The 19,786-nt window shown below is 40.1% G+C and overlaps 1 protein-coding gene across 1 annotated transcript in view; it reads left to right on the top strand.

Annotated features, from left to right (window-relative positions):
• Positions 1 to 19,786, top strand: part of myo9b (myosin IXb) — a 36,494-nt gene that overhangs the window by 995 nt on the left and 15,713 nt on the right. Inside the window, exons 2-19 of the mRNA XM_058066711.1 lie at positions 309 to 1,062; positions 7,749 to 7,843; positions 7,916 to 7,978; positions 8,098 to 8,197; positions 9,541 to 9,641; positions 10,052 to 10,175; positions 10,278 to 10,367; positions 10,438 to 10,554; positions 11,898 to 12,032; positions 12,106 to 12,218; positions 12,285 to 12,426; positions 14,417 to 14,606; positions 14,693 to 14,750; positions 16,193 to 16,285; positions 16,376 to 16,415; positions 18,251 to 18,334; positions 18,415 to 18,495; positions 18,558 to 18,668. Of these exons, the coding sequence (XP_057922694.1) occupies positions 310 to 1,062; positions 7,749 to 7,843; positions 7,916 to 7,978; positions 8,098 to 8,197; positions 9,541 to 9,641; positions 10,052 to 10,175; positions 10,278 to 10,367; positions 10,438 to 10,554; positions 11,898 to 12,032; positions 12,106 to 12,218; positions 12,285 to 12,426; positions 14,417 to 14,606; positions 14,693 to 14,750; positions 16,193 to 16,285; positions 16,376 to 16,415; positions 18,251 to 18,334; positions 18,415 to 18,495; positions 18,558 to 18,668 (2,490 nt within the window). The 5' untranslated portion in view covers position 309. The remainder of the gene's footprint in view (positions 1 to 308; positions 1,063 to 7,748; positions 7,844 to 7,915; positions 7,979 to 8,097; positions 8,198 to 9,540; positions 9,642 to 10,051; positions 10,176 to 10,277; positions 10,368 to 10,437; positions 10,555 to 11,897; positions 12,033 to 12,105; positions 12,219 to 12,284; positions 12,427 to 14,416; positions 14,607 to 14,692; positions 14,751 to 16,192; positions 16,286 to 16,375; positions 16,416 to 18,250; positions 18,335 to 18,414; positions 18,496 to 18,557; positions 18,669 to 19,786) is intronic.

Raw genomic sequence — 19,786 nt, 5'->3', positions numbered from 1 at the left:
TTCAGTTTTTAAATAGTTACCTGAGCTGACGTAAAGAAAGTAAGGGTGTGTTTTCTTTAAAGGGTTAATTGTCGCTGAGATATAACCAGACAAAGTAAATAAAATATATATTTGTACACCAGATAACGGTGAAAGTATTTTAACGCGCACCCTGCGTACTTTAGAGGTTAAAATCTGCTTTAATTGAATATTGTGTACTTGTGATACTTAGGGATTGACAACAAATGAGTTTTTACATTGTTGTGAAATAATGGTGGCGGTCAAGTTTGCTTGTCGGATCCTGCTGAGCTTTTCTTCCCTTTTATCAGGATGAGCACTTCTGATGGAGAGGCCCGTGTCGTGCAGATTTCCCCCCGGTTGCCCCAGACTGCGCCCGCTTATTGCCCGCTCCAGATCAGCGCCGGGGACACTGCCAGGGCGGTTATCTCCAATGCAGTGGTCACCCTGGGGCTGGACACCGATCGGGCGTATAGTCTACTGGAGGTGAGGAAGAGCGGCCGTGAGGAGAAGCTGCTACTGGAGGATGCCGACTTCCCACTGGAGCGGGTCCTGATGTGGCCTAAGGGTGCCCAGAAGTGGCACCCCGAGAGAATGGGGTATTACTTCATCCTGGAGGAGGCCACAAATGGTGGTGCCCAAGTGGAAAGCAATAAGGAGGACTATGATGATCTGTGTAACCTCCCCACTGTGACCGAGGACTCCATCTTGGAGGTCTTACGCCAACGCTTCCAGAAGCATAAAATCTACACGTACGCCAGCAACATCCTCCTGGCGCTCAATCCCAACAAGTTCCTACCGTTGTACTACAACCCCAAGTACGTCAAAATGTACGAGAATCAACCGCTGGGCAAGCTCAGTCCGCATATATTCGCTATGGCCGACCTGGCCTACAGAGCCATGCTGACCCGGAAAGCGAACCAGTGCATCGTTATGTCCGGCCAAAGCGGATCCGGGAAAACGGAAAGCGGCAGCTATCTGATCCACTGCCTGACGGCGCTCAGTCAACAAACGTACTCCAGTGGCATGGAGCGCACCGTCCTGGGAGCCAGCCCCGTACTCGAGGTAGGCGGTCAAGTTGTCTTGTGGAATCCCGTCAATTCTGGTTTTGGTTTTGCTTTCACTTTTTTATGTAGCTGATGGAAAGTGACCTCAAGATTCCAGCAGCCTTATAAGGTTGTTCTGCTATTTTGACGTTTTCCGTGTGCAGGATTCTGCCACCAGTAATAGCAAAGAGTAAAAAGTGTGATGATAACCATAGATCAGGAAATTAGTGGAATAAGCAGCATACAGGTGACTGGCTTGTATGAAGTAACAGAAGAAGAATGTGATGCACGCCACAAAGTCACTTATGTGCATTCATTACATGTTCGGAGGGGCTGCACGGTGGATGAGTGGTTAGTGCGCAGGCCTCGCAGCTTGGAGACCCGAGTTCAATTCCACCCTCTGCCTTGTTTGCATGTTCCCCCCGTGCATGCGTGGGTTTTCTCCGAGTACTCCGGTTTCCTCCCACATTCCAAAAACATGCTAGGTTAATTAGCGACTCCAAATTGTCCATAGGTATGAAATGTGAGTGTGAATGGTTTGTCTATATGTGCCCTGTGATTGGCTGGCCACCAGTCTAGGGTCTACCTGATACATGTTTGTATCAGGTGCACCTTTTGGGTGTTAAGTTGCTATGTGATGAATTTAGTGCTGTTGGTAGTGACGACATCATAACTGTCACTGTACACTGGTATATTTGCACATTTACACATTTGGCACCTAGACCTCACAGCTAGGAGACCCGAGTTCAATTCCACCCTCGTCCATCTCTGTGTGGAGTTTGCATGTTCTCCCCGTGCATGCGTGGGTTTTCTCCGGGTACTCCGGTTTCCTCCCACATTCCAAAAACATGCTAAGCTAATTAGCAACTCCAAATTGTCCATAGGTATGAATGTGAGTGTGAATGGTTGTTTGTCTATATGTGCCCTGTGATTGGCTGGCCACCAGTCCAGGGTGTACCCCGCCTCTCACTTGAAGACAGCTGGGATAGACTCCAGCACCCCCTGCGACCCTCATGAGGATAAAATGAATGAATGAATGATTATGAAAACATACCATGGAAGGCTTTGAATGACTTAAAGAATGCTAACATGCTAATGTTAGCATGCTACACCTAGCATTTATATAAGTGCCTAGCTCTGAAAATGCTAAATGTTAGTATAAGTGAATAGTTTGATCTGGGGCTGCATGGTGGATGAGTGGCTAGGAGACCCGAGTTTGAATGTTCTCCCCAGTTTTCTCCGGGTACTCCGGTTTCCTCCCACATTCCGAAAACATGCTAAGTTAATTAGCGACTCCAGATTGTCCATAGGTATGAAATGTGAGTGTGAATGGTTGTTTGTCTATATGTGCCCTGTGATTGGGAGCTTAAATCGTGAAAGTATTCCTCTTTCATGTCAGAATTCCTTCATCACACACTTTGTCGGCCTCTCTCTCTTTTCGTGTCCTCCTCTTTGTTTGGCATAAAGGTGGTTTCCTGAACTTATGGCCAACTATGTAAGTAGTAGCGTTTTCCGGAATACATATTTAAACAATTAGCGGTAGTTTTGAAGCATAGGCGAGTTCACCCGATTAGAACATGATCACATATTAGCCGCACTAATCTATAAGTCACAGGGTTCAATATTAGAGAAGAAAGTAGCGGCTTAGAGACTGGTAATTATAATAGATGGAACATAATGTCTACTACTTTACAAGTTGATAACTACAAGTTTGTTTTTCCTGCACTGATTTGTTTTTGTTTTTTTTTTTACACATGTAGTATGTGCTAACCGCCATCTTGTCTCAGATCCTCTTTTTGGAGGCACGTTTAATCATCACTTCTGCTCCTAAACAGAAAGTACAGATGACAACGACTCCAATCGTTTCCCCTAGTTTCAGATCATGAGGTATAAATATTTGGAAGTGAACCCTGAAAAAAGTTTGGGATGCCAAAAAGAATTTTTTCGAACACGGCTACCTGTCACTTCACAGTGAGCCGGGTTTCCTTATATCGACGTTCCCGGGTACAAGCCGTCCAAGCTCTGAGCGGGAAAATTCAAAGGAAATTCAAGGAAATCTAATTTGAATAGGTGCAGATTATGGAAGATCTAGAAAGCTTTATGTGAAGCTCTATGGAAGTCCACTTGTAAAATGAGCATAGCAGGCCCCCTTTTAAATGTTTCAGATCAACAAACAAATGTAAATATTAGCCAACACAACCAAAGTGCACACAATGCACTTTTTCAATGAAACTTTTATTCTGAAGGGACGAAACAAACCCAAAGCTCCATGTTCCTGTGTGGAAAAAGTGATTGGCTCTAAAAGCTCTTAATAGATCTTATTTCATTCTAGTGAAATCATCTGTCCCAGAGTCAAACTGTGGCTATCATCGACATTTTGAACTGTACAGGAAAATGAAGTACAGATGACAACCCGGCGTTCCCGGGTACAAGCCGTCCAAACTCTGAGTGGGATCAAAGGCGCAAAGGGTGGATAAAATGAAAATTTAGGAAATTCAAGGAAATCCAGTTTGAATAGGTACAGATTATGGAAGATCTAGAAAGCTTTATGTGAAGCTCTATGGGAGTCCACTTGAAAAATGAGCATAGCAGATCCCCTTTAAATGTTTCAGATTAACAAACAAATGTAAATATTAATATACACTTGATGCACTTTTTCAATGAAACTTTTATTATGAAGGGATGAAACAAACCCAAAGCTCCATGTTCCTGTGTGGAAAAAGTGATTGGCTCTAAAGCCCTCAATAGATCTCATTTCAGTCTTGTGGAATCATCTGTTCCAGAGTCAAACTGTGGCTATCATCGACATTTTGAACTGTACAGGAAAATGAAGTACAGATGACAACCCGGCGTTCCCGGGTACAAGCCGTCCAAACTCTGAGCGGGATCAAAGGCGCAAAGGGTGGATAAAATGAAAATTTTGGAAATTCAAGGAAATCCAGTTTGAATAGGTACAGATTATGGAAGATCTAGAAAGCTCTATGGGAGTCCACTTGAAAAAAGAGCATAGCATGTCCCCTTTAAATATTTCAGATCAACAAACAAATGTAAATATTAATATACACTTGATGCACTTTTTCAATGAAACTTTTATTCTGAAGGGATGAAACAAACCCAAAGCTCCATGTTCCTGTGTGGAAAAAGTGATTGGCTCTAAAAGCTCTCAATAGATCTCATTTCAGTCTTGTGAAATCATCTGTTCCAGAGTCAAACTGTGGCTATCATCGACATTTTGAACTGTACAGGAAAATGAAGTACAGATGACAACCCGGCGTTCCCGGGTACAAGCCGTCCAAACTCTGAGTGGGATCAAAGGCGCAAAGGGTGGATAAAATGAAAATTTAGGAAATTCAAGGAAATCCAGTTTGAATAGGTGCAGATTATGAAAGATCTAGAAAGCTTTATGTGAAGCTCTATGGGAGTCCACTTGAAAAATGAGCATAGCATTTCCCCTTTTAAATGTTTCAGATTAACAAACAAATGTAAATATTAATATACACTTGATGCACTTTTTCAATGAAACTTTTATTCTGAAGGGATGAAACAAACCCAAAGCTCCATGTTCCTGTGTGGAAAAAGTGATTGGCTCTAAAAGCTCTTAATAGATCTTATTTCATTCTAGTGAAATCATCTGTTCCAGAGTCAAACTGTGGCTATCATCGACATTTTGAACTGTACAGGAAATGACTTAAATTTGTGGTTGGTTGCGGTGTGGCCGTCATCCAACATCTTTGCCGCTTCTTCTCCACCAACCAACCACATCTTAACCGGGACAATGGTGCCGAGCTGCGTGTTTACAAGCCGATGGAATTCTGCTGCTTTTGTCTCACTGCGAGGATTCCCTTTTCGTTCTGATGACTCAGAGGCCCGCAGCTCACTGAGCTCGTGCACTGAGCCCGTCGCATTGTGTTGCGTTTCGGGAGAGCTGACCTGATCTCCACGGGAGTGGGAATGCATGCGCGTCAAGCAGGGCGTTGTCCCGGAGGTAACACGTGTCACGACAGGCTCGGTCGGGTTTGTCGAGTTCTCACCTTCCGTCGTCATTGCCGTCTGCTGCTTCATTTGAAGGCTACTCTGTGCATACTCGGGGTTGGCAATGGAGTACAGTATGTACTGTATGTATACACCATGTGGATCATTTACCATTGATAAATCATTTACCAGGAAAAAGTCCTGAAATTCCAGCAAATAGATAATGGATCACAAAAGACATCCAAAATGAAACAGTAAAAGTCCAGAGGAGGTTTCCAAACTCTTCCAAAACTTGTATGTTTATATTGTATATTTTGTTATAATTATTTAAATTACAAAATTAATTATAACATTTAATTATAAAATTATTATAATTATACAATTTATAATTTTTATAATTTTTATTAAATTTAAATAATTATAAAATTATTTTATTTTGTTATATAAGTCAATAAAATATTAATAAAATTAAATTACATTAAATGCAATTCTTAGAAAATGTGATAAAATTTTAAATATGTTTATATAATAATGTTATATAATGTTTTTGGATTTTGTTGTTGTCTTTGAATTAGGATGATATAAAAAAAAACATTTTAGAAAAGGAAATTATATTAGGAAAGCAGGAAGTGAACAAATGTAACAGTTACTGATTGTAAAAATACCAGATGGAGGGGTAGGATTTAATAAGCTTTGCTTCTTCCTACTCCTTTTGGACATGTGGAACTGTGAACTGATTATGTGATGCATGTTAAAATCAAATAAAACCATAAAAAAAAATTTAATTACAAAAAAATGAAAAACATTTTTTTATTAAATTAAAAAAAAACTTAAATTATATTAGGAAAGCAGGAAGTGAACAAATGTAACAGTTACTGATTGTAAAAGTACCAGATGGAGGGGTAGGATTTAATAAGCTTTGCTTCTTCCTACTCCTTTTGGACATGTGGAACTGTGAACTGATTATGTGATGCATTCAATTGTAATCTGATGCATGTTCAAATCAAATACTACCATTACCATTACATCATGAGAGTGTCATCTCTCAACTGAATCCTCGTCTCCTTCGCTATAAACGCCACATATTCCACCTTCCTCCCCAACCGGTTTTTAAATTCCCGCCTATCCGTGTGTGGATTCATGATGGTGAGGCTAATGAAGCATAAGGAGGTTGAGTGTGTACCTTCCAGCGTGTGATGGCTTTGGCCTGTTAAGACACGACCCTCAGCAATGCAGCTGCTGGAATGAGGAACAACAGCGGGCCTCCTTTGGGGGTGTGGGGGGGGGGGGGGCGGCTTAACGGTTGGAAAAGGAAGCTGATCTGAAGTCAGCAGAACAGATGCCTGGTCGCGTGTGTGTGTGAGCTAAACATGACGTTCCTACTGCACGCTCCGTACCAGTTACTCAGATATCTACTGACTTCCTGCAGATATCTGCAGCTGTGTGTCGGATTGCTGGCACGTTATGTCTCAAGTCCTTCTGTTCTAAGATGGCAATGTAGAAAACCAATACAGCAGACAAGAACACAAGGGGCATTCACTGACACACAGCCTTTTTGTATGACCGATGCCGACTGTAACCTGTGAGGAAGTGACCTCACAATTTTAATTTCATTTGAACATGCATCAGATTACAATTGAATGCATCACATAATCAGTTCACAGTTCCACATGTCCAAAAGGAGTAGGAAGAAGCAAAGCTTATTAAATCCTACCCCTCCATCTGGTACTTTTACAATCAGTAACTGTTACATTTGTTCACTTCCTGCTTTTCTAATATAGTTTAAGTTTGTTTTTAATTTAATTTAATTACATTTGTTCACTTCCTGCTTTCCTAATATAGGTTAAGATTTTATTTTATTTTTTATTTTATTTTTTATTTTATTTTATATATATAGCACATCATGACTGGTTCAAGACTCTTCATCCTTGTATTTAGCAAACATCAACTGCTTGTATTGTTTCTTGAATTGGCTCATCGTTGTGCATTGTTTGAGGGTCTTACTCAATCCATCCCATAGTTTGATTCCACATACTGAAATGCTATGGCTAGCATAACGTAGTCCTAGCATATAAGCGTTTTATTTAAATGTAGTTCTTCCCTGAGATCATATTTCTCCTCTCTTGTAGAGAAGTATTGGATGACATTTTTAGCTAATTTGTTATTTTTAGCCTTATGCATTATTTTAGCTGTTTGAAGATGAACTATATCAGCAAGTTGAAGTATTTGTTATTTTAGAAATAAGGAGTTAGTATGTTCTCTGTAGGCGGCATTATGAATTATCCTTACTGACTTTTTTTTTTGCAGTACATTTAGCGAGTGAAGATTGCTTTTATAGTTATTAGCCCATATTTTTCCACACAATAAGTAAGATATGGTAGAACCAGAGAGCAATAAAGAGTGTGGAGTGATTTTTCTGATTGAAAACAAATTTTGCTTTGTTCAATATTGAAATATTTTTGGCCACTTTACGTATGTTGTATATTTGTAATATAAGGTTTCCAGCATATTTTTTTACAACGTAAGAACTCAAAGACTCGCACCAGGGGAGGTGGTTTGCACTGAGGTGGTTTGCACTGAGCCTGAATTAGCTGTGACTACCTCAGTTCATAGTCTCTATCGGACATTGAATGGCTAATTATTATGTTGCTAACCAAAACAGCAGCACCCATCGATAGACATTGTACCGTTGGTTTAAAAAATAAAAAAAACGATTTCCTGTGTCTCCAACAGGCTTTTGGCAACGCAAAGACACAAGAGAACGACAACTCCAGTCGCTTCGGGAAATTTATCCAACTCAACTATCTGGAGAGCGGCGTGATTCGAGGGTAAGCGCTTTTGGATACCTGGCGGCAATCAGGCATTCTAAAAACAAATTGCTAATGGTCTTGTCTCTCCAGGGCGGTTATCAAGAAGTACCTGCTTGAAACGTGCCGCCTGGTTGGCCGAGATAAGCGGGAGAGGTAAGCGTCATACATAAATACATACATACATACTACATACGGATGTTTGCTGCAATAACCACACCTTATGATGCCTTACTGTTGGTTAACCATGCACCTGTGACCTCTGACCCCCGCAGGAACTACCATGTCTTCTACTATCTGCTGGTGGGAGCGTCCAAAGACGAGCAGGAGGAGTTCCGTCTGTTACCGCCTCAGGATTATCTCTACCTCAAGCAGGTAGCCTCCGCCCACTAAAATACCTGTGTGACCTTGTGGGTAGATGTTGCAAGGTCAACAGGACGGCATCTCCACGCAACAGCATGGCGTCAGTCACATGACCTTTTAATAGCTTCGATTTCTTGTCTTATCTCACTGATAATCATTGATATCTCATATCACGACATTAGTACTACCACATCACTACTGTCAGGCGAAGGGGGAGGAGACACCTGCTGTGGCCCAGCAAGGTGCACTGTATTCAGGCACACGCTCCGAGAACCCGTAGCACCCATGGCGGTGCATGCCAGTCCCGATCTGGCAGAGACTTTGGTAACAGAACAGCAATAAGGGAATAAACTGCAGCAATAAGGGAATAAACTGCTACCAGTCAAAAGTTTGGAGACATTTTATCATGTTATTGAATGGGAAATTGTCTATAAACTTTTGACTGCAAGTGTATAACCACTTTTTGTACTTTGATAATGATTTGGACTGCATGAAAAAGTAGGGAAAAAAAACTTTGACCACATTATAAGAATATTGCACAACACAGCAGCAACAGAACCAATGTTGTAATCGCGATAAGGGAATAAACTGCTACCAGTCAAAAGTTTGGAGACATTTTATCATGTTATTGAATTGGGAAGTGTCCACAAACCTTTTGACTGCATGTTTATAACCACTTTTTGTACTTTGATAATGATTTGGACTGCATGAGAAGGTAGGAAAAAAAAATTTTTATTTTTATTTTTATTTTTATTTTTATTTTTATTTTTATTTTTATTTTTATTTTTATTTTTATTTTTATTTTTATTTTTATTTTTATTTTTATTTTTATTTTTATTTTTATTTTTATTTTTATTTTTATTTTTATTTTTATTTTTTATATTTATTTTTATTTTTATTTTTATTTTTATTTATTATATTTATTTTTGTACTTTTGTATTTTAAGTACGAGGTGATATGACCATCCAATGACATAATGGGTACCATAGTAACTGTATAGTGATATATATAGCACATTTGGACTTGGATTTGGACTGCATGAGAAGGTAGGAAAAAAAAATACAGCAACAACAGTACCTATGTTGTAATCGCAGTAAGGAGAAAACTGCTACCAATCATCATCATGTTATTGAATGGGAAAGTGTCCACAAACTTATGACTGGTGTGTACAGTGTTGTACATTACATTATGGTTTTTTATTAGCGCTGTTTTTCACACTCGTCTATACAGGAAACCTTCTTCCTGTTTACGTTGTTGCAAAGCAGAAAAACCGAATAGCAACCTTGTTTGTCTGACACTCGCAAAAAGAAACCAAACACGGTTTGTCATAGTATCTCATGTCCTTGTTTCTTCAGGAAGACCTCCACTTGGATGATGAGGTGAAGCTGGGACAAGCATACAAGAGGCTCCATCAAGCCATGGAGATGGTTGGCTTCTTGCCTTCCACCAAGAAACAGTACGTGTGTGAGACAATGTAACTCCTGCAGCTCAAGCTAAAGGTTGAAGGCACACCAAGAAAGCTAGTCAGTATCTTCACAAAAAGGAACTTGGCGCTTCCATTGTGAGGAAAAAGCACCCCACCAGGACGAAGACTCACTCGGTTTCTGCCGTCGATCCTGCCGTGTGCGACATGTCCGAGCTCGTCCGGTCGAGCCGGAGAAAAATGTAGCACATGTTCTTCCAAGTTAGCCGCCTGCTGATGCTGAGTGACCGCATGATGGCCGCTTTAGCTCCATATCTCGCTTATTAGCTTGTTAGCTTGTTTATCTCTCTTGTTAGCTTGTTTCTTTGTGTTTTGCATTCATAAACATGAACTTGAAATGTACACGACATTGTGATTGAAAGTGCGTTTGTGTATGTGTGCAGCATATTTTCCACTCTCTCTGCCATCTTGCTTTTGGGCAATGTCAACTTCACTCTGGGGGAGAACAGCCAAGCTCTGGAGGTTGGACCAGAGGATGTTTTGTCCACGTTGTCGGAGCTTCTCAAGGTATTTGGAAAATGTAGATATAGCCAAAGATGCTCTATTTGGACAGAATCTTACTCTTATCAGTCTGATGCCAGAAAATAATGGTGAATTTTTTCCTTCCAGGTGAAAAAGGAGCAACTTGTAAAGACTCTGACCGAGAGGAGAGTCTCCAGCGACGATGCAACGGTGGTTTCACAATACACGCTAGAAAAGGTACTTAATAAAGCATTCACTTGACTTTGACATATGGAACTGGAGTTGTATGAATATTTCTTGTTTGGAGGCCACGGCTGCACGGGACTCCATGGCAAAGTCTTTATACGCCGCCCTGTTTGACTGGATCGTCCTTCACATCAACCACGCTCTGCTCAACAGGCGTGATATGGAGGAGTCTGCTTGCGTAAGTCACATGATCACATGACTAAGTACTAGTACTAGTATGTCGTCTATGTCATGTAGTATGTTACATTACCTTATGTTAAGTTAGCTTACATTTGTAATATGGTAATGGTAATGGTTTAATTTCATTTGAACATGCATCAGATTACAATTGAATGCATCACATAATCAGTTCACAGTTCCACATGTCCAAAAGGAGTAGGAAGAAGCAAAGCTTATTAAATCCTACCCCTCCGTCTGGTACTTTTACAATCAGTAACTGTTATATTTGTTCACTTCCTGCTTCCCTAATATAATTTACGTTATTTTTATTTATTTTTTTAATTTAATAAAAAAAGTTTTTCATTTTTTTGTAATTATTATTATTATTTTTAATAGTTTTATTTGATTTGAACATGCATCAGATTACAATTGAACGCATCACATAATCAGTTCGCAGTTCCACATGTCCAAAAGGAGTAGGAAGAAGCAAAGCTTATTAAATCCTACCCCTCCGTCTGGTACTTTTGCAATCAGTAACTGTTACATTTGTTCACTTCCTGCTTTCCTAATATAGTTTAAGTTATTATTTTTTATTTATTATTTTTATGTTTTTTATTTTTTATAATTTTTTCATTTTATTTTTTGTTTTTTATTTTATTTTTTGTTATTTTTTATTTATTATATAAATTTAATCATATTTATTTAATAATTTAATAAGCAAATCTTATTAAATCCTACCCTTCCATCTGGTACTTTTACAATCAGTAACTGTTACATTTGTTCACTTCCTGCTTTCCTAATATAGTTTAAGTTATTATTTTTTATTTATTATTTTTATGTTTTTTATTTTTAATAATTTTTTCATTTTATTTTTTGTTTTTATTTTATTTTTTGTTATTTTTTTATTTTATTTATTATATAAATTTAATCATATTTATTTAATAATTTAATAAGCAAATCTTATTAAATCTTCCCCCTCCATCTGGTACTTTTACAATCAGTAACTGTTACATTTGTTCACTTCCTGCTTTCCAAAATACAGTTTAGGGTTGTTTTTTTTGTTTTTTTTTAATTTTTTTTGTAGTAAATTGAACATATAAATTAAACTGCTTTCCTAATATAGTTTAAGATTGTATTTTACTTTATGGGTGGCACGGCGGTTGGGTGGTTAGCGCGCAGACCTCACAGCTAAGTAGTGTGTAAAATAAATTACCCGTAAATGTGACTTATACTCCAGTGTGACTTATGTATGTTTTTTTTTTTTCGACCTAATTATGCATTTTTGGCCTTGAGCGACTTATAGTCGAGAAAATACGGTATGTCGTGTTACGTTACGGAGTCTTGCGTATGTATTTTTCCCAGTGTTTGTCCATCGGCGTCCTGGATCTGTTTGGCCTGGAGAACCTGCAGACAAACGGCTTTGAGCAGCTGTGCATCAACTACAGCAATGAGAAGCTTCACTGCTACACGAACCAGCAGATCTTCCAACTTCAGCAAGTAGGTCTCGATGGCGATGGTGACGCTGATGTTCGACGTGATGAACATGTGACGCAACGTGAGCGTTTTACAGGAAGACTATGCGTCGGAGGGCATCACCTATCACAGCTTTGACTACAGCGACAACAGCCGATGCGTTCAACTGATCAGCGACGGACTCTTCCCCGTGCTGGATGAGCAGAGCACGTAAGTAACGAGCGAATAACCGTGAAACCGAACAAGTGTTTTCCTAATTGTGCGTTTTGTTGGTAGAATCCCTCAATCAACCGACGAGGCGGTGTTGGACAAGCTGAAGCTGCGGCTCAAGGACAACTCGCTCTTTGCGACCTCCATTGACTCCGAGTCGCTGTTTGTCATTCAGCACTTTGCTGGCAGCATTCAATATTGCATCAAGGTAATGCATGTAACATATATGGTTAGCGAACGCCGTGTGGAAGCGAAGCAGCATCATCGTAGTTAGCCAGGTCAATGACCTCACTGGTACTTCCACCAGTTTAGCAAGGTCCATCCATCCATCCATTTTCCTACGCTTATCCGGGTCGGAGTCGCGGGGGGGGAGCAGTCTTAGTAGGGAAACCCAGACTTCCCGATCCCCGGCCACTTCCTCCAGCTCCACCGGGAGGACAGCAAGGCGTTACCAGGCCAGCTGTGAGACATAATCCCTCCAGCGTGTCCTCGGTCTGCCCCGGGGCCTTTTCCCGGCTGGGCATGCCGTATCATTCATGGGCAGTTTCTAGGGTACAGGGCCAATTAATACTGTAGTATGTGATAAGACATCATATGGCGTTTTTATGTCATTGTTAGCCAGGGAACCTTACTCTGTTGACCCGACTGTACTTCATTCATTCATTCATTTTCTACCGCTTTTTCCTCATGAGGGTCGCGGGGGGTGCTGGAGCCTATCCCAGCTGTCTTTGGGCGAGAGGCGGGGTACACCCTGGACTAGTGGCCAGCCAATCACAGGGCACATAGAGACAAACAACCATTCACACTCACATTCATATCTGGAATGATAACGATCACATTCTGGTCACTAGGTGTCAGTAATGATGATGAGACATTACCCAGCATTACCTTACATTACATTACCTTAACTAGCACTGCCGTGCATGCAGAGTCTGACATGAAAGAGTGAAAAAAGCTTTTTTTCACCCATTCTGTGTGGAAGTGGTACATTTTTGGCGTCTTTGTCCTTCTTCCGCACTAAGTTTATGTATTCATTTTCTTCCTTATCCTCACAAGGATCACGGGGGTGCTGGAGCCTATCCCAGCTGTCTTCGGGCGCGAGGCGGGGTACACCCTGTACTGGTGGCCAGCCAATCACAGGGCACATAATATAGACAAACAACCATTCACACTCTCATTCATACCTATGGACAATTTGGAGTCGCTAATTAACCTAGCATGTTTTTGGAATGTGGGAGGAAACCGGAGTACCCGGAGAAAACTGGGGAGAACATGCAAACTCCACAGAGATGCGGAATCCAACTCGGGTCTCCTAGCCACTCGTCCACCATGCAGCCCCAGATCAAACTATTCATTTATACTAACATTTAGCATTTTCAGAGCTAGGCACTTATATAAATGCTAGGTGTAGCATGCTAACATTAGCATGTTAGCATTCTTTAAGTCATTCAAAGCCTTCCATGGGATGTTTTCATAATCATTCATTCATTTTATCCTCACGAGAGTCGCAGGGGGTGCTGGAGTCTATCCCAGCTGTCTTTGGGCGAGAGGCGGGATACACCCTGGACTGGTGGCCAGCCAATCACAGGGCACATATAGACAAACAACCATTCACACTCACATTCATACCTATGGACAATTTGGAGTCGCTAATTAAGCTAGCATGTTTTTGGAATGTGGGAGGAAACCGGAGTACCCGGAGAAAACCCACGCATGCACGGGGAGAACATGCATCAACTCAACAACTCCATCACAGAGATGGCCGAGGGTGGAATTGAACCCGGGTCTCCTAGCTGTGAGGTCTGCGCGCTAACCACTAAAGCACCGTGCAGCCGAATGTACATTATGTCCCCGAAAAAAAACTTTTTTGGAGAAGTAACTATAACTAATTACTTTTTTAAAGTAACTTGCCCAACACTGCGGATATGACACACACATATTACTCTTTTGAACGCATATTGTTTTGAGAAGCAAAACAGAGACTATGTTCTTCATCAACAAAATCCAACCAGGGGAGGGGTGCTGGAGCCTATCCCAGCTGCCTTTGGGCGAGAGGCGGGGTACACCCTGGACTGGTGGCCAGCCAATCACAGGGCACATATAGACAAACAACCATTCACACCGCCGTGCCGCCCCCGACTGTACTTAAACTTCATAAATAAAACTCCAGACAAATGACAATTTGTGGTGTTCCACAGGGTTTCCGACAGAAGAACACGGATCACATGCAGCCGGATGTGGCACGGCTTCTACGGAGCAGCGAGCGATCATTCCTGCATCACCTGGTCACATCCAGTCCGGAGGCTTTATTCCGTTGGGGCGTGCTCCGAGCCACTATCCGCATCCTGGCGGTATTCAAGGGCTTGGGGCGCCAGTACGCCGAGAAGAGTGAGTATTTAGCCGGAAAGTGGAACCTGTATGTATTTGAAAGTGGAGATGGAGGAGTTGTGAAATTTTGTGTTTTGTCACCTCAGTGGGCGCCAGACGCTCGTCACGCAAATCCCTCAAAGACATAAAGCAGAGGCTTTCCAGGTACGACATTGATCATTTGCTAGCAAGGGGTGAAATGTGGTGTTTGTAGAAAAAATTCCATGCACGTGTTCCGACACACTATTTCATCCATGTATGATAGATTTTCAGACACAGGAATCAAAAGGTGGGATTTATAGGAGCAAATTACATTATGCTGTGTGTGGAATGTTGTGGAATGGAATCCACATGCACCTTTTAGGAATGTGTTATGTCCGTGTTTTCACATGCTCACCATGTTCATTCTGATAAAAAAATCGAAATATTTGTCGGCTGTGGCGTTCGCCGTTTTCGTGACAGGCCTACAGAAACGTTTTCAGGTCAAAACAACAACTTTTTTATTCATTTATTTTTTAATTTTTGTATTTTTTTTCAGCCTTTCATGCACACGGAAACGTCATTCCAGGTTCCCTGAAAAAGTTTTTTTGTTTTTTTTTTTTGGAAAGGCTTCCAGCTGTCATGTGACCAGAAGTGAGCTTTAAGTATAAGCCAACATTCATTCATTCATTCATTCATTTTCATTCATTTTAACATGCCAACATTAGCATGTTAGCATTCTTTAAGTCATTCCCTTCCATGGGATGTTTTCATAATCATTCATTCATTCATTTTCTACTGCTTATCCTCACAAGGATCGCTGGAGCCTATCCCAGCTGTCTTCGGGCGAGAGGCGGGGTACACCCTGGACTGGTGGCCAGCCAATCACAGGGCACATATAGACAAACAACCATTCACACTCACATTCATACCTATGGACAATTTGGAGTGGCTAATTAACCTAGCATGTTTTTGGAATGTGGGAGGAAACCGGAATACCCGAAGAAAACTGGGGAGAACATGCAAACTCCACACAGAGATGCGGAATCAAACTCGGGTCTCCTAGCCACTCGTCCACCATGCAGCCCCAGATCAAACTATTCATTTATACTAACATTTAGCATTTTCAGAGCAAGGCACTTATATAAATGCTAGGTGTAGCATGCTAACATTAGCATGTTAGCATTTATTTTTCATAATCATTCATTCATTTTATCCTCAAGAGAGTCGCAGGGGGTGCTGGAGCCTATCCCAGCTGTCTTCGGGTGAGAGGCGGGGTACACCCTGGACTGGTGGCCAGCCAATCACAGGGCACATATAGACAAACAACCATTCACACTCACATTCATACCTATGGACAATTTGGAGTCGCTAATTAACCTAGCATGTTTTTGGAATGTGGGAGGAAACCGGAGTATCCGGAGAAAACCCACGCATGCACGGGGAGAACATGCAAATAAACACAGAGATGGCTGTGGGTGGAATTGAACCTTGGTCTCCTAGCTGTGAGGCGTGCACGCTAACCACTCAACCACTGTGCGATAAGCCAACATTATATCTGAATTCTGAATCGATATTTAGGAAATGGAAATGCCCCAGTAAGCGTACTGTTTTGTTGACGTCCACAGCAACAGCTGGACGCTGGACTTCTCCTTCGATCGCTCTGACGAACATCCCCTTGACATATTTGAGGACATCTTTGCCAATTTCGAAAAGAGGAAGTGAGTGAAACATGAACAAGGGTTGACATTCTTCAGGAAATGTTTTTTTTTGTGATGGAGCCTTGTCATCATGTTTGGGATTTTCTGCAGGAAAACGAGAGCCGGTCGACAGAAGCAAGTCATTCCAAAGGTAAAGTGTTGCACGTTTACTATCTTAACGACTGTAAATACTAAAATCATAGCACATATATGTACCTAAATGGAAAATATCAGTTAAATATCAGTCAAAAAAAGTGTTTAGTGTTAATTTCTTTACGTTCAGAATGATTTTGAACTGTTTTAGCATGTTGCTGGATGGGAAAGTGTCTCTAAACTTTTGACTAGTAGTATGTAACCACTTTTTTAATCTTCCATAATTTAGCATGCATGAGAAAGAAAGTGAGAAACATGGATAGATGTTTTATCTATCCATTATGAAAGTAAAAAGGTGCTTATACGTACACTTCCTGCTATTGTAACATTGGTTCTGTTGCTGCTGAGTTGTGCAACATTGATAATATGGCTGTAGAGACATATTTATTTATTATGCATTCCAAATTAATTGTTTGTAGATTCTTTTCGCCCAACACAGCAGCAACAGAACCAATGTTGTAGCAGCAGTAAGAAGGAAAAACGTGACCGGTCAAAAGTTTAGAGACGCTTTTCCATTCAATAACATGATGAGTAGGAAGAAGCAAAGCTTATTAAATCCTACCCCTCCATCTGGTACTTTTACAATCAGTAACTGTTACATTTGTTCACTTCCTGCTTTCCTAGTATAGTTTATATTTTGGTTTAGTTTTGGTTTAGTTTAGTTTCATTTCGTTTACTTTCGTTTCGTTTACTTTCCTTTAGTTTACTTTTGTTTCGTTTACTTTTGTTTACTTTAGTTTACATTACTTTTGTTTACTTTCATTTACTTTCATTTACTTTTGTTTACTTTGGTTTACTTTGGTTTCGTTTACTTTCATTTACTTTCGTTTAGTTTACTTTCGTTTAGTTTACTTTAGTTTACTTTCGTTTACTTTAATTTATTTTACTTTTGTTTACTTTAGTTTATTTTCGTTTACTTTACTTTCGTTTCATTTACTTTAGTTTACTTTAGGTTAGTTTCGTTTACTTTAGTTTACTTTACTTTTGTTTACTTTCGCTTACTTTCGTTCACTTTCGTTTCGTTTACTTTCGTTTCATTTACATCAGTTTACTTTCGTTTCGTTTACTTTCGTTTCGTTTACTTTAGTTTAGTTTACTTTCGTTTATTTTAGTTTATTTTCGTTTACTTTACTTTTGTTTACTTTAGTTTACTTTCATTTACTTTAGTTTATTTTCGTATACTTTACTTTTGTTTACTTTAGTTTACTTTCATTTACTTTAGTTTACTTTCGTTTCGTCACGTACCGAAGTACGAGGTGATATGACCATCCAATGACATAATGGGTACCATAGTAACTGTCAATATAGTGATATATATTAATTATTTGTCGACTCTTTTCGCCCAACACAGCAGCAACAGAACCAATGTTGTAGCAGCAGTAAGAAGAAAACCATGACCAGTCAAAAGTTTAGAGACACCTTTCCATTCAATAACATGATGAAATGTCTCCAAACTTTTGACTGGTAGCAGTTTTCTGCTCACTGCTGTTGTCACATTGGTTCTGTTGCTGCTGTGTTGTGCAATATACAGTACTTGATAATGTGGATAAAGTTTGTTTTTTTTTTTTACTACTTTCCCATGCGTTCAAAATCATTATGAAAGTACAAAAAGTGTTGATACACTAGTTTGGAAACACGTTCTCATTGGATTTCCTAATGAAATGTCTCCAGTAGCCTGGTAGTGCATCACCACTTAATGCCTTTACTTTCATAATGATGTGGAGTACAAGAGAAAGTGGATAGGAAACATAAAAGCGGAACTCTGACGGTTATTTTGTATTTGTGTACTGTAGAGGATATTGCGGTTAATGAAACTTTGTTGTGTGTTTCCAGACTCTCATGGACCTACGCTCCCTCAGACATGTTGTGGATGTGGTCTCACATGCAACACCTGCTACAGTTTGCGCTCAGTTTCAGGTTGGAATTATTATATGCTTGTTTTGGGTGATGGTATAATAGCAAGAACATCAACGCTCACCAATGTCATCTTGTCACAGGCGTCACTCACACAGTTGATGGACACTTTGGCAAAAGCCGAGCCCTTCTTTATTTTTTGCTTGCGCTCCAACGCTGAAAAGGTACCTGCTCATGTTTACCATTTCATATTGCATGAATCTGTAAGTCCTTTTTATTTTTTCAGAAAGAATTACACTTTGATGATGAGCTGGTGCGCCGGCAAATCCGCTACACCGGCATCCTGCAGATGGTTCTGGTCCAGAAGTCGGGTTACGCTGCCAAGTACACTTTTAAGGTAGGCATCCAAGGTTGACATTGTGGTGATATGTAGTATTGTACACTGGTTTTGTTGGCTGAGACACACAAGCACCAGACCTTTATCGCAGCTTTGAATGATCTCACAACAGGCGCAAATAATCCCCAGCAAGGGGCTACTGCTGTGACCGTAACCCACACCAAGCTAAAACCCTACTTTCAACCCCCACCCGGACCCCAACCCCATTCATTAAGAAGGTCTTAAACAGGTTTATTATGCCTAATATGTCTTATTATTATGGCTACTATATTGGGTAATAGGAGTGTAATAGTTACTTACTATAGGGTTGTTATGTCTTGTCTAGAGGGCTCTAACAATGTTTAAAAGCATATTTAGAAGGTCATAAACATGTTTACTATGTATAATAGGTTTTATTATGTCTACTATGTTGGCTAATAGGAGTGTAACGGTGACTATAGGGGTGTTATTTCATGCCTAGAGGGCTCTAACAATATTTAAAAGCATATTTCGAAGGTCGTAAACATGTTTACTATGTATAATAGGTTTCATTATGTCTACTATATTGGCTAATAGGAATGTAACAGTGACTATAGGGGTGTTATTTCATGTCTCAAGGGCTCTAACAATGTTTAAAAGCATATTTCGAAGGTCGTAAACATGTTTACTATGTATAATAGATTTTATTATGTCTACTATATTGGCTAATAGGAGTTTAATGGTGACTATAGGGGTGTTATTTCATGTCTCGAGGGCTCTAACAATGTTTAAAAGCATATTTCGAAGATTGTAAACATGTTTACTATGTATAATAGGTTTTATTATGTCTACTATATTGGCTAATAGGAGTGTAATGGTGACTATAGGGGTGTTATTTAATGTCTAGAGGGCTCTAACAATGTTTAAAAGCATATTTCGAAGGCCGTAAACATGTTTACTATGTATAACAGGTTTTATTATGTCTACTATATTGGCTAATAGGAGTTTAGCGGTGACTATAGGGGTGTTATTTCATGTCTAGAGGGCTCTAACAATGTTTAAAAGCATATTTGAAAGGTCATAAACATGTTAACTATGTATAATAGGTTTTATTATGTCTACTATATTGGCTAATAGGAGTGTAGCAGTGACTATGGGGG

This window comes from Doryrhamphus excisus, chromosome 3 (genome assembly GCF_030265055.1).
Source record: "Doryrhamphus excisus isolate RoL2022-K1 chromosome 3, RoL_Dexc_1.0, whole genome shotgun sequence".
NCBI lineage: Eukaryota > Metazoa > Chordata > Actinopteri > Syngnathiformes > Syngnathidae > Doryrhamphus > Doryrhamphus excisus.
The sequence above is the reverse complement of the archived record's forward strand: the minus strand, read 5'-3'. Positions and strand labels throughout refer to the sequence as shown.